The sequence below is a fragment of the Lepisma saccharinum genome, chromosome 2 (assembly GCF_977018435.1).
Source record: "Lepisma saccharinum chromosome 2, izLepSacc3.1, whole genome shotgun sequence".
Classification (NCBI taxonomy): domain Eukaryota; kingdom Metazoa; phylum Arthropoda; class Insecta; order Zygentoma; family Lepismatidae; genus Lepisma; species Lepisma saccharinum.
Window position 1 is genome coordinate 5254590 of NC_139230.1, and position 16101 is coordinate 5270690.

At 37.0% G+C, this 16101-nt stretch overlaps 1 protein-coding gene across 1 annotated transcript in view; it reads right to left on the reverse strand.

Annotated features, from left to right (window-relative positions):
• Window positions 1–401: 401 nt before the first annotated feature.
• AMPKalpha (AMP-activated protein kinase alpha subunit) overlaps window positions 402–16101 on the reverse strand; it is a 65982-nt gene continuing 50282 nt past the window's right edge. Inside the window, exons 10-12 of the mRNA XM_083116973.1 lie at window positions 15517–15587; window positions 3920–4085; window positions 402–2540 (exon numbers count right to left, since the gene is read on the reverse strand). Of these exons, the coding sequence (XP_082973099.1) occupies window positions 2449–2540; window positions 3920–4085; window positions 15517–15587 (329 nt within the window). The 3' untranslated portion in view covers window positions 402–2448. The remainder of the gene's footprint in view (window positions 2541–3919; window positions 4086–15516; window positions 15588–16101) is intronic.

A 16101-nucleotide genomic window follows, 5' to 3' on the forward strand; every position in this document is an offset into this window, starting at 1 on the left:
CATTTGCAAACATCCATGCCCAGGCCAGAATTCGAACCAAGGACCCCTGGCATCGTAGCGTGATGTGCTAACCACTCTGCCACGGGGGCTGGCCCAAAATCAATCAATCAATGGTCAATGCTTTGCATCTCGAAATGTCTGTCAATTGGTCGAGAGGAAGTGAGAGAGAGTGAGTATGTGATTCTTGAATTCTGTTTGTTTTTAAGGTAAGTCCGAACCACTATGTTCGTTCACCAGGCATCAAACCCACGACCCCTTCATTACAAAGCAAAGTCTGTGCTTAAGTAAGAAACGAGTACATGCAAAAGTTAAGCAAGTTGTGTGTGTCTGAGTTACCCCTCTAGTGCTTAAAAGTATATAACAATACAGACACACTCTTTGAAGAAAAAACCCTTATAATCAACAAATGATTATATTTGGTCCAACAAATAAAAACACAATATCTGTATAAGATACATGTAAACTCAAAACAGTTAATGTATACTAAGATTTAAAATTTCATCTTTGGAAATTAGCACACTCCTAATATTTATACAATTATGCACAATTATGCAAATTTATTCAAAATTATGCAAAATAGAAATTAAAGATATTTAGTAATGGCATCCATTGCAACTTCTCATTTCAATTGTAATATGAACTCTACATATGATTTCTGCATAAAGGGAAATACAGCAACAGTACAAAATGTTAACAGCTAGCTACTGACACTATTGAAACAGCAAGGTTTGAATACTGTATACTACACATGTTACAGGAATATTCACTATAACAAGAGGTACAGAACAATGTTACCAAATAAAATAATATTCTAAGTCAAACGTAACTTTTTGTAATTTTTTTTAGCTATTGTTATTACTCTTTACTCTTTGTACATTATCTGTTGAGTTTTTGTGTTAATACCACTTTATGCACAAATAGTTTAAAGTGGGATCCGAACCGGGTATTGAACCCAGAAACCTTAATTACAAGGCAACAAAGTTACATTGTAACTTTGGCATATATTTTCATTTTAGCTATTGTTATTAGTCATTGTACGTTATCTGTAGAATTTGTGTATTAATTCCACTTCATGTACAAATGGTTTAAAGTGGGATCCAAACCAGGTATTGAACCCAGAAACCTTAATTACAAGGCAATGAAGTTACATTGTAACTTTGTCATTTTTTTTAGCTATTGTTATTAGTCCTTGCACATTATCAGTAGAATTTGTGTGTTAATTCCACTTCATGTACAAATAGTTTAAAAGTGGGATCCGAACCAGGTACTGAACCCAGAAACCCTTAATTACAAGGCAACAAAGCTATGTCATCAGAGAAGGCCAGTTATCTGTAGAGTATGGTATGATACTTGCGGAAGTACAATTTAGACCAACACAGTTTCAACAATACAACTTGCATCAATTTCCTAAGACTCTTCACTTTTGATTTTTTTTAAATCAGACCACTACCTCAACTTCAAAATAGTATCTGCACAGTCTTAAAGTAAAAATTACTTTTTCTTTTATGGCTTAAAAAGAAATTAATCAATCATATGCATTTAAAATGCAAACACATTCACATGCAATGTGATTGCAGCACCTTGTGTAAACATACAATCATACTCGTACTTTCTTCTAATTTAAAGGCAACCTAACCCTAAACCATAACTTTCTCAGGTACAGTACTAGCCAACTTTTCTAGCCTCATTATTACTCTACTTAGTTCTGGGAAAACTTATTTCTCCCATTCAATTATATATATTTATGAATCAAACATCTCCTCCTAGGAAGTCTGTGTGTAACACACATGTTTTCAGAAAGAAAGTAGAAACCTTTAAATACTTTTGTATAGCTCTTCTACCTTTCACCATTTCTGAACAAAGAACACCTCATAGATTTCATTAAGGAAGAGAGTTCATTTAGCATTCAATTCTACAATAACATAATACTTCAAGAAAATATTAGTTTCCTTCCTCACATCTACACATTCTAGAACATTGATAGAATAAATCCATTCACAGTCCACAAGTGTTTTGCTATGTTTATCACTGAATAATTGTACAAAAAGATATGCCCAACCTAATTCATCTATTCTACTTCATTCTTTTCTTAAATGATCTAATATTTATATCATAAATTTCATTGTTTACTTTGCTTTAATTACCCTGAGTTCTGTATCGCCTTCCCCAAAAATTAGTGTTAAATAATTAAACAGCTCCCAGCTAAAAACAAAAATATGACGAAGTTAACTTTTAACTGAAATTAATTATTAATAACTTGATTTAAGATTTGTCCAAAGTTTTCTTTGATATGGACTAAAACTACTTTTACACAATAACAAACATAACTTAAAAGAGCATTACATTCTTATTTATAGATAAAAAATCAAATAGCTAGTCCAAAATGAGTTAAGCTTCTCATCATTTCCTGGGAGTGTTTATGTGTTGATTGCTTGTGAAGCAAATAAGTCAACGAGCAAGTTGAGTAATAAGAGCAGCACACATTTCAAAGAACTCCATAGTGTGGTGTCCAGTACTTTGCTGCTGATGAGAATTTGAATCTACAATGAAACAGAAATTCTGAGAATATTTTATCAAATTATGCAACACAAAAAAACTACAAAGTGAAATAGACTAAATAATACTAACATGCCAAGGCAAAAATATATAAAACTATGCCTTACTCTTATTTAAATACATTCATATTTATTTTGATCCTTTAATGGTAAATATTTTAGTGTAAATATGAAGATGACATGACTAATTGCCTTCAATATAATATCAAAATAATGAAAAGAAAATATTAGAACAAATTTTGGTACCATTAACCCTCCGTACCTCTGCAGGAAAGTAAAAAATTGCATATGATTTATGAAGATTGTTCCATACAAACAATTTCTGTTGTTTTTTGCTCACGGAGATGTATTATAGTGGAGTAATAAAGAGTTTTTTTGGTGGTACTATTTATTACATCATTTTCATTGTCACAATGTCCCTGTGGTATGAACTAAATCTGTGGAATTATGTATTATGCATTGCTTTGGTAGTGTTTTTATAGGAAGGTATTGGTTTTGAAGGTCATGAATTGATGGAAGAATGGCAAATGGATAAGAATGGAATTTTACATGTTGTTAAATGTTTGTTTGTGGTTTTTATCTTGGAGCAGTATTGGAAGTATCAGAGATTGAAGGTTGGCAATCTTGGTGCGAAATCAGGGAGTGCAAGATTTACTGCAGATATGTTTCGGTGCATGTCAGGGGTAGACTCATCGCACCAAACTAAAACACCTTCTTGTCAAGCACCGGATTTCATCTTCTGACAAAAGCACGGAATGCTTTCATGGTTAGGTTTAAATCTCTTAGCATGAAGAAGGTGTTTGAGTTTGGCATGATACAGTAAGACCTGCATGCCACATGGTACTTGGTTTTTGTTTGGAAAGTGGGTGTGTGTCTGTAGTGTGGTAAGAGCTTGCGACCCAAAATGAATATTGGGTAGTGTTGCATTTTTCAGGCGGGAGCCAGAGATTTACTTCCCTGAGTTGCAGGAGGATGTACGGATAAAGTTGAAAATACGGCAGCAAGCAGACAGTGGGTTGGTGGAATTTATTCTTAGATATTCTAAATGTAAGTTGGATTTATCTGCTCTGACCAGAACATTTTTTGAACATATGAAACTGTCTCTGACATGCATTTTTTTTTCAATTATATTGCTGTTGTCTTAAGAAGTTTTCCTTCATCCCATCTCCAGTAAGTACTTTCAAAAATTATATATATTGTTCATATGGAAAATAGTTGTTAGGTTAGGAGGGTTAGGTTTGGTGGCAATATTAATTTGACGTTATGTTAGGAGTGTTACGGTCAACGGCCCCCATGTTTTCTTGGCGAACAGAAACTTCACAAAAAGACACCTTAGTGGCCAAATCAATAAACTGGAAGTTTACCTGTTATCTTCTCTCCATCCTTCTCCTCACTGCTCAAACTTTTGAAATCCAGCAGGTAGCTTTTGTAGTCTACCTGGTAAAGTTGAAGTGACATCTTAACATATTTTGATGTTAGAGGATTTTTGTGTCTAACACGAACATGATATGGATTTATGACCTTCCATTCCTGTAATAAGAAGAAGTATAAGTTATAATAAATTGGATAAATGTTCTTTGAATAAAATTTTCATCCATTTATGAACTTATACATTACTATATACTAGAGATTTGGAAACAAATATATTCACCCTTGTGCCTAAGAAAGTATGCAGGATGTGAAACGAACATGTGGATTCTTGAAGGCTTCCACATCCAATGGGGATGCATGACAATGAGATGAAATAGAAGCACATATCCATGCTTCACCCAAGATTTGAATCTGGGACTCCTGGTTAGTTAGCATGTCACACCAACCACTCTCCTACAGAAGCCAGCACACACAATGAATACCCTAGCCAGAACTTGACTGCAGAACCTTTGGCAGCAAGGTGCTAAGTCAAGAAAGGACTGTGGGTGAATTTAGCTAATGGAGTTGTTGCTCAAAACCAACTCCTGGCATTACATGTGAAGTGTATGCTTAATACATTCAGCAATTCAGGTCCCGGTAAATAATAAAATCCAGGTCGCTCAATCTTACATTTGCCATAACTTATTTCCTGCTTTATGTTTTCCGAATCTATGCTGATGTCACAAAATTTGCCAGAAGCCTGTTCTGTTGGCCACACGACTACCAAGCAACCTTGAACTTCCCATGTGTCACAAGCCAGCATTAAATGCTAAATCAGCAAACAGCAGCCAAGTCTCCGGTGATGAGAGGTCGCCGGAACAGTCAGGAGTTAGTGGCCGAGAGAGTCGGAAGCTAGTAGCCTAAGTGGTGCAACTCGTGGAGTGTGTCCATGCAAAGGTTGGGCAGTGCCCAAAGTACACACCGTCAACGGACCACATGGCACCGACGGAACCAAACCAACAGATCAGGTACAGTGATGACACTAGTAATTTAAGTATCAGTATTTAGTAGTTCAAACCCAGCTCAGGCATGTTCATCCCCTTACCTGTTTGGCCTGTGCATAATAAATAGGTGAAGGACAAAGCAGCATAAATTATTCCCCCTTCTCATGTTTCATCCCCTCTCATAACAACCTAACGTAACACATGGATAGACTTTTTATGCAAGAGGAAAGAAGGGTATGGTTGGGCAGAGTGGAGGGAGGCACAAGTCCCCAATTGGAACTTTCTTAGGCTTTAAAACAATCAAAGAATGTGACTGAGGTGTCTTTGTTCGTCTTCCCCCTTCTTCACAAAATGCATGACTTTTCCCCCACACTTTTACAGAAACTTTCCTAGTTGAGGGATCTTGAAAACCTTTTCTTCCTCCTTGCCAGTGACACTGTAAAAATAAATAATTGTTGGTTGATCTTGAAGATGAAGCACATGTATTCTTATGCACAGGGATGTTTTTTCTACACAGATCATGTAAATCACCAGTGTTGTGCGGTGATAATGCAAGAAGAAAGTTGGTAAGAAAACAGAGGGGTATGATATATATTGCAACCACACCCCCTGGCCTGAACAAGGCCACCCAGTAATATCCCCTTCACCCACCCCCACCTTCAGCAACACCCTTTACCTCCCCCTACACCTATCACCCCTCACAGTTTTCGACAGCCTGACGAAGGAACAACATGAGATGTTCATGTGTGACACCGTCTACTCTTTTCTTTCCGGACCTGGCAACACTGCAGGCCATGCTATCACACTGTTATGTAGCTTACTTCACGAACCTTTTTTATACTCTTGATGATGTGACATGCCATCACAAAAGTTTGAAGTTTTTCTGCATCTGGTGAGTGTTTCCTCTCTCCTCTTTCACTTTTATTTAGCCCTTGTGGCCCTCGTATATATATATAATTTTTTTTCAGTATCTAACATACATTTATGTACCATTTAAAAAATCACATGTGAGCTAAAAGAGGGTTCACGGATTTTACATTTCTCCGCATTACACATCCAATCTTGATGGCCACAAAACAGTAAAATTTTATAAAATTTTCCTCGATTTTACATTTTCCCACATTTTAAGTTTTTCGACTTGGTCCCATGAAAAAACATAAAATCGAGGTTCCACTGTATTTAATTATCTAGTTTTTCTTGTTTCCTGGGGAGGGTTTAGTCCCTTCTGGCACCATCACTGATGTATTATTCCTGAAGAGTGCTGATTGTTTCAACCCTGGTTTGTCACTCATGTGCACATTATGTGTGGAAGCGTACCCCTTCCCCTGCAACATTTGAAACTAGCAAAAAGACATCAATTAGCATAAGGGTAAAAGGGGATCATCTCCCTTCCCTTCCTTTGATGACTATAATTAAGCAATTAAACTGTCACTCATGGATGTTTAAAACTAACAATAAACATTCAATTAACCTAGTGGGTGACAAGTAAAATAAAAAAAAAATCCCCCCCGAAGAGGTCATGAATCCATCACTGGTGTGGGAGACTATGTAATAATTGCATGATGCATATCGCTCGTGTGTCCGAGGCATTAACAGCATGGAAAAACAAAGCAAGAATTCCCTTTTTCTTTCTTTCTGCAACTTCGTTCATAAAGATACTTGAAAATGTAATGAGCTTTGCTGATAAAACAAGTAATACTGTAGTCGAACCTCTACTGTAATGTCACCTAAAATATCTCTTTTTATATATAGTTTCAAAACTAATAGAATACTGAAAAACCAGTTTTGCAGATAAGCTAGTATTTCTCTCGAGTATATTTAAAACAAAGCAGGTTTTTTACCACTTCTCATCTTGCACCTTAGACTTCATGCAGGGTGGCTACAAACAAGCAGAAATGAAATTCCCTGACATTTCCAGGACAAAATTTACATTTTTGCCTGACAAAACAAAAACTAAGTAAAATAAATTACTACTGATATTGTTGTTTTATTTATGCCTAATCGGTAGGGATCTTGATTTTTCATATTTTTTTTCTAAATTGGTGCCATTCTCCCCCTCCTCCATTCACATTTTCATTTTAGTGCATTTCTGGGGAATATACCTAAATTTATACTTTCAAAGTACTGTTTTAAATTTTAGGTCTCATGGGCTATGCCTCTTTGTGAGACTTTGATACCTTGGAAGTTATTTTGGGAAAGTTATTTTCCATACTCCTTTTTAATTTTAAGGTAAGGGTTTTAGATAAGGGGATTTTTCCCGATATATACTAAAGGGTGCATAATGGCCATATTTGGTGGCACACCCACAAATTCTAAATCAAACAGTCAATCTCACATGACAGATACTGATATATTAAGGCACCAAAAATTGGCTTCCTCCCCCCAAAAAAAATCGTGTTTTAATTTTAGAACATTTTCCTGCCAAATATACCAAAATGTACACTTCCATTGTGCTTTTAAACTATCATTTTCAACTGTAGGTTACATTGTCTACGTATTTTCGTGACAGTTTGATATGTTCGAACCGATTTTTAAGGAAGTTATTTTCCATTATTTCTCACTCTACAAATGCAGATGTTACAACTCCCCTGTGGTGGTAGATACACACTCGATCTCCTGTCAGAACCCCGCCACTTTGCTCTGTGGTGCAAATTGTTCTGATAGAAGCGCGAAATATGTGATTTAATGTGTATATCAGATTTTTTCCATGTATAACATGCATTATAGCGTACCATACCCCGTTCGATTAAGAAATATTGACCCTGGCAGACCTTGTCAGCTCCTGCTCAGAATGTGTAGAATAAGCATTCTACAGGAAATGGTAAGAACACTGGCCTTTGGCAAGAGGTGACGAGAGGCCAAGCGAGTGTTTAAATACGTGCGCATGAGAGCGACACGAGGTCTTTTAATCTGGAATCATCGGAGAAGCAGGAGCTACTGGTCTTATTTCTAAACCGAACAGGGTAAGCTAGTCTACACCCATTCTGCCATTTGCATTGCTCACTTCAGTCTAGAAACGAATCATGAGTCTATTTGAATGAATAGTTAGATATTCGTACCTGCCCGTTCAGGGCTGTCTCTACCATCAACTAGTACTAATAGCTACATCCCTATTTAAGATCCCGCGTTCAGAGGAACGCTACGTGGTGGATTGATGCGGGCCTTTTCATTTTCTTTTGGAAATGAAAAGCGTCAAAGACTTGTTTTCTTAAACAGACATGAAAATTGAAAGGATAGGCATCGCTACGTGGTGAGATGCTTGGGCTTTTCATCCATTTTACGAAATTGTGATGAAAATTAGAGCTACGTAGTGGAGTTGCGGAATTTTTTCATTTATTTCACTCTGAAATAAATGAAAATTGAAATTTGTTAAATAGTGACATGTCAGAATTGTTTTTTTCTCCGCGAATCTTTATTTTTGGGGAAAGCTGCGTAGCACGCAGTTTTAATGTTAATGATGGTTAATGTCGATAATCAGCTTTAATTCAGTCCTTACCCACCACACCCACCCAATAGGCTAATCACCCGCTGCATTAAACCACATTACAATGTGGAGGAAATGAAAATAGAATGTTTCCTTTGGTAGCCACGGGCGCTTTTGCTTCGTCGCGGTTTTCCGCGTCGATGCGATGTGGCATAAGGTACGTCCGTCATTCCGCGCGCCGGAAGGTTCGATGTCGGACATTCGAGTGTCATATTCCGCCCAGACTTTGGCCAGCCCGTTCACGTCTACCGACAAGCCCTTGTCATTCCGCTCCTAGTAACACCGTGGTTCGCTCGAACCCGGTACCTTCGGTCAGGGCCTGATGGCTATGACAAAACTACCACCTGGGAAATTATCATCAATTCCCAGGATTTTATCAAAATTTTGAAAGTGGCATTTGATTTTGATGACCCTTGTCCTTGCAGTAGTCTCTTGAAATACAATTTGGTATTTTTTTAAACGTAAATTTGGTGCGTGACTTATGATATTTCGGCTATAAACGATACGACTCAATCACACCATGATGTGTGTACTTAGTGGGTCACAGCAGAGAGTATTGCTGAAGTTAATTGTGTTTTAATTAATTAAAGTCCTTTAAAGTTTCAATTTCATATATATTTTTAAAACAGACCGTAACTTGTTAATGATCCGAAAAGTAACGCCGTTTGTGTTTATGTGTTTTAAGTTAAACTGTTAAAGATTATCGCAAGGAGGGTATTTAATTTTATCACGTATAGTTTTGAAATGCACAAGGATCAGTGGTCGACTCACTCGTAATTTAAAATGACTGAAATCTCCTCGCCCCGAAGATGGGAGCCTTGGTACTAATAATTGTAGTGCAAATTGATAAGGAGATAGTCGAGAGAATACACGAGTCAGTCGCAGAGCATTTTTATTTTTACCTTGTTTAAGGAATATTTTTTTTACTAAAGTAAAGTTAATATGTGAAAAAACGAAACGCTAATTATATTTCTAGGAATAGAGGAGCAATTATATGTCCGCTACTATACGCTGGCGTAAGTAGTAAGAGTGACGCTACCATTCGGCTAGAGTATAACCCGCTCGTTGATTCAATGTTCTAGCTAAGGGATAATAATAGGTGTTTTTAGTTGTACGCGCAGAAATACCGGTAGTGAAATATAAAAGAGTGCGCAAGTGTTTATATATATGTTTTAAGGAATAGAGGAGCAATGATGTCCACTACTAAAGGTAGTAAGTGTGACGCTCCCTTCCATTAGTTTTAAGATTAATTATGTCTTCCCCTACGAATTAATTGTGTACACAGAGGTACCCGTAGCAAGAGGAATGACACTGTCATTGTAGCGCAATGACATAAGAATGACTTAGTCTGCATGACTTTTAGTTTGTTAAAACACCATAGTTAGGCGTAAGCCAACTTGTAATGAAAAGTAGAACGAGACGTAAGCGGTATTGAAGGCGTGGAGTATTTCACATATTAACGAGATTTTTTTGTTATTATCCATATATTTATTGTCTCCTTCAGCTATTTATTAAAGGATAGCTTAATATTCCTCCTTTTGCGTTTTCTAGCTTTGAATTTTAAATACCTTAAATTTCATGTGTACTTATATTATGATATTTATATTTCAAGTTACGGCATTCCTTAATGATTAAATAAACACTCTTCAGCATTATTCAACAGATTCCTGTGGTTATTTAATCGCATCGCAAATTACTAAATAGCGATAAAAGTTAAAAAGGTTGTTTAAATTAAGGCAAAACTGGTTGTCATTTTTTTTATTAAATACCGATGAAGTATTGCGAATAGTGTAATCAATCAAACCCTCCCCTTAGGTATAATCACGTTTACATTCCGTCAGCTTACGATAGGTTTAAACACGCAAGTTTAATCTCTGCACCGAAAGCACGATTCATTCGTTGTTTTCCTTTTGTTCCTTCGAACTCAGGATATGTGCAGTCGCAAGACTCAAGTCCAGGATTTTCCATCCATGTAAGTCGCCAGATTTCCGTGCGTAAATTTTCACATTCACATTCGAGTTAGCGGAAGAAACATATCTTATTTCAGTCTCGGACAGAGAGAATTTGATGACACCTTTCTTTGTTGTAGATGAACTTTACACTCAGCTGGCGTCGACACTGAAATTCCTAGCCTCCCAACGAGGTGAGAATAAGAGTCTCTTCAAGGGCGCTTATTTATGCGTTTTTCTCGTTCCTTCAGAATTTTCAAAGTTTCCCGAATGAAATTTAATTACTTCTTACAGATTAATTTCATGTTAATCTTCGTAAAGTAGGTAATAGTGAGTAATTGTGCTTATATTTTAATCTCCCACACGTCATAGACTTTAGTTGAAGTAATATCATACGAAAGGAACGTGATTCCCAGGTTATTTGTAGGGGTGAGGAAATCATTACTGTTATCCTATTACTAATTTGGAACTTCATTTTAACTGTTTATTTATGCTATACGTCAGGCGTATGCAAGCGCAAACAAACCTTGACTAGTGAGCGCTAACAGTGCGTCACTATGTCGCCTTGATTTATTCATCCATTCTATTATGTACCTTTCGTAATTAATGATTTTAAGGTCATGGAGCCATGTCATTTACTCTTTTATTTTACTTGTGGTTAGGTCCGTTTTAACAGCTGTGACGTTACCAAATTTTGGGTTAATTTTTTTTTCTCGTCAGTTCCTCATTTTTTACAATGCTTTGACACTTCTGACATGATATTAATGGATTTCGTCGGGTTAATTTTCTGATACCAGGGGATATATTTGATACCATCTACATACTACTTTTATATATTTATCAATATTTAATCCTACATATTTTCGTTTATTTTATAGTGCCATGTCATAACTTTAGTTTTATATTGCACATTATTTTATATTTGGGAGAAGCCAGGGGCTATATATAATTTAGTCAATATATACATATATTACTTTTGATGAAGTCAGATTTTCATTTTAATGGTGTTCCAGTGTTACGGCGTCAAATGACATTTTCCGCCTTTTATTTTCTTTAGCCTTCATTCAAACTTTGTTTTATAATTTTTATCACTTATTGGGCAGTTTATTTTATTTTAGTTTACTTATCTTTACTCATGATTTTCACTTGCCTATAGAAGACGATTCCTTTACACATTTTTTATATATTTTTAAATATTGAATGACTGAGAGCAATGTAGTTTTTACCATGTCCAACCTGTTTCCTACCCTGTTCGGGAATTCCACGAGTTCAAGGAATCTCGAAAGTAGTCCAGCGATTTTTTTTGAGGCCGGAAGAAGAACGCATTCCTGAAGGCTTTGGAGCTCACCAGCCTCCTTTGGTTTTCAGCAGTGTATGTCACGTAGCAGCACCGAAAATCCTATTCCAAGTGACATCCCAGGATCGGAACAGCGTCAGAAACATCAGAAGAAATGTCATCTTACAGAGCAAACCCCCCCCCCCCCACGACTCTAACCCCCTTAAGAAGAAGCATGAACATCTTTCATGTACATCGTCCCCTTTTGCTCTGTAAGGCCAGGCAGTGTATTTCACCACATATTGGAACTTTCCGGGTACAGTCAACGACCCAAATGTGTTGAGACCCACCCCTGTGGATCAGCAACCTGCCAGGCCACCTGTGAACAGTTTAATCCTACCAGTGGCCATATTTACTGTTCCCCTCTTGGAGTGATAGCAGCACGGTACACCTTCCGTTTTCACATGGAACCAGCGTACGAAATGTGTCGCCATTCGATGTGTGCCGGAAATATGCAATGGCGTCTGCTGTGAACTTTCGGGGGCCTATCATAAATACCCCCCAGTGTTCGCCATTGGACAACGCATATTTTGGGGCTTGGAAACGCTACTTGGAGTGGCTTCCCATGGACTACCCTGTGTTCGCCCGCCCCACGGCCAACGTCATCTGACCTTTGCTGGACAGTATTTCAGAACTTTCCACACCGGGATTCGAATCCGGTCCCCCAGTGCAATTGTGATCGGTCAAGGACCGTGTATGTCCCGGAACAGTGCTTCGTACCCCAGGACTCTGGGGTTTGAGTGTATTGGTTTGAGTGTATTTGGATTGCCCTGCCTTTTGATTTCTCAGGTCATAGTGCGCACACATAGTGTGCTACAAACGTCAGTGAAAACATAATCTTCAACTATTTTTTTTAATCTTCGTGTGGTTGTACTCAGTCCAGTAGAGTTTGGTGTTTACCACGGTCCTTTGCTCTCGCCTCGAACTGTCATCCTGATGAGGCAGAAGATTGCGAGCATGCGGCATTAAAGTTTCTCACGGATTACGTTCTGTGCTTATTTAGCACTTGTTCAGAAGCAAGTCGCATGTATCGCGTTACGATGCAGTGTGTTGAACTTTCTGCTGACTCCACGGACCTGCAAACAACACTTTATATTGCATGTTGACCAACCGTCAGCATTGTTGATTACGAAAGACTCTTCCAGCGTGTGGCTAATGTAAACATAGGACTTTATTTCAGCATTCAAGCTTGAGCTTAATTCTGTTTCATTTAATTTTCGGTGAAGGGTCTCCGACATTTTTTTTATTATTTTATTTTATGTAACCTTTTTTTTCATGTAATAAACAAAAACCTTTTAAATTTTGGTGAATGGCAGAAGGTTCAATTTAAACTTTTCATGACTACAATTTCAATTTTAGAAATTGTCTTGCAAGAGGGGGTGTCGTACCATACCCCGTTCGATTAAGAAATATTGACCCTGGCAGACCTTGTCAGCTCCTGCTCAGAATGTGTAGAATAAGCATTCTACAGGAAATGGTAAGAACACTGGCCTTTGGCAAGAGGTGACGAGAGGCCAAGCGAGTGTTTAAATACGTGCGCATGAGAGCGACACGAGGTCTTTTAATCTGGAATCATCGGAGAAGCAGGAGCTACTGGTCTTATTTCTAAACCGAACAGGGTAAGCTAGTCTACACCCATTCTGCCATTTGCATTGCTCACTTCAGTCTAGAAACGAATCATGAGTCTATTTGAATGAATAGTTAGATATTCGTACCTGCCCGTTCAGGGCTGTCTCTACCATCAACTAGTACTAATAGCTACATCCCTATTTAAGATCCCGCATTCAGAGGAACGCTACGATAGTTTTCTATTGGATAAAAATTTTGCAAAACTTGCACGTTCTATACACACAAATATGGCACATTTTGTTTCTCTATAAGTCTAAAAAAATACAAGAATGTTAGATTTCAAGGATTTTTTTTCATTGTTTAAGTACAGTTCTTAAAATTGGTGAAAAATGCCAACAATTCACATTTTATGCCATATTCACGTTATTTCACTATTTTGAATGGGTGAAAAATATGTCCGGACATCTCTGCATATTCATAATCACTACTTCACAGCAATTAACATTTTAATTTGCACTGTTATCACGTTTGCAAAAAATCAAGGTCCCTGCTAATTGGAACTTACTTTCTGGATGCCCCTCACATAAATCAGTAGATGAAATGTCGAAATTTAGCAGGGCTGGCAGAGAAACATCAATTACTGAAGACAGTGATATAGTTTTAGGACTGAATGATTTGTGTAATTATAATATTAAAATATTTGCATATTTATTAGTAGTATCTTATTTCATAACATTGCACATTAACTTGACTCGGTGACAGATTAATATCCACCTCTCACGAGTTTAAACAGACAGGACAGGGGTGAGGGTGGGGGGTGTTAATTGCAATACGAATGTTGCAGAAAACTTGAGGTTGGGAGCATGTGTTTGTCAAAGTTTTATAGCGTTTACCAATGCAGATTTCTGTTTCACCTTCTTGTGATACTATTCAACATATATATATCTTGATTTGTTGGATTCTTCAACCTTTGTAGGGATTGCTACATTAAATAAGGTTAAGTGAGCCAGAAGAGTAATAAAATTCCAGCAACATATTTGTAGTGGTGCAACAGAGGCTCCGTTTATGCATGTGATTTTTGTTGAATGTTCCATCTGACAAACGTCGTAAATGACAACAAATGTCATACTGGAACATCCAAGAAACATCGGATTCATAAGAGCACAATGCATGCAATTTTGTTGGATGTCGCAGAATAACAAATATCAAACTGCTATGTTCGACAAAAATCGCATGCTTAGAGCCAAAAAGTTCGTTCAATGAAATGTGGTACCAAAGCAGACAAATTTGGATGTACAAGGATCTGTTCATGCATGCCACTTTCGTCCGATGTTGCAGTTCGAAGACATCCAAAAACTATCAATTCCATAAGTGGCATGCATGTGATTTTTGTTGCATGTTGTAATGAGACATTTTGTTGAAGTTCAATGTTAGTCGGATGACGATATCCGACAAAAATCATATGCATCAATTGAACCTAAAATGTTCATCTGACAAATGCTGTACCAAGACATTTGACAAATTACAGGGTTGCATAGTGCCCTTATTTGTTTCCTTCTTCTTTCAGAATGTCCGACAAAATGACATACTACGACATCCGACAGCTATTCGACGGTGGTATGCTCCCCCCTCAAACTCCGCTATTTGTTGACAGTCCTGTCCCCTTACTACTCCCATACAGACAGGAAAAAATGAAAATTCAATGCATTTTGCACATAATATTTAGAGGCTTATAATTTTTCTGTCCCTCTGGAAATCTACCTTTCTCCCTCTCCCATCACTAGTTTCTGGCACTGTAATTGTGTTGTGCATAAAAGAGACCTAAAAGTTGATGTTCAGACTTAGCAACAAGATTTCCTGTTCCCATGTAGTGCTTCATAATGACATCTTTCAAAGCAAACGCCTGGCCCATTCATTCTATCACATAAAAAAAAAACTATCAAGACAAAATTCCCTGACTTTTTTGACCTCTTAAATTCCCTGACTTTTCCTGATCTTCCAGGTCTGTCACCACCCTGTCATGTCATCATAGGGTCCATGCAACTATTGATTTTAAGTGTTCTTGCATTTTACATTAAAGTTTCATGGTGCAAGTACATAAAGTGTTCAAATAATTACCCCACTGTTATATATTTTCCCACATTTTAAGATCTTTAGCTTAAGGCCTCTGAAGATTGTATAATCAACAGTATATTTAAATTAAAAAATTTACAATCCAATTGATATCCTTATTAATATTGCTTCAAAAATAATTATAAGAAATGCTTACAAAATCCAATGCCTTCATTGCTCTGTAAACTTCATTCATTATATCATGAGGCTTACTCTGAGATCGAATTCCTGGAAAAAAAGTACATGAATTATATGGATATCTGTATGAAGAAAACTACAATGATAAATCACTTGCACAATTTCAATCTATAAAGCTTTACTTTTACCTCCACAAAAATAGAAGGATATTGACACCTCAGCCAACTCAACTAAGCCAAAATGAAGAACGGTGTTCAAAAAATGTAAGGTATAATTTACTAAGTATTTTGTTAATTATATATTTTTCTTATTCCTATCTAGAACAAATATATTTTCAGTTACAACTTTACTCCATTTTTGTTTCATGAAAAACTGAATGGATTGTGGCCACTCTAGGACCATGATAAAATTAAGTATAATCCCGGTTTTCAAGGGTAACTTTCCAAAAATTCAAGGATACAAGATGTTTTCTCTATTTCAACCTTACGTACGAGGTGTGTTAAAAAAAAGACCAAACTTTTGTAATAGCACGCCAACGGTTGCAGATGGCGTGATCCAGCTACCGTATGCACCTAGCAGCATATCTTGGTAAGAGATCGCCTTT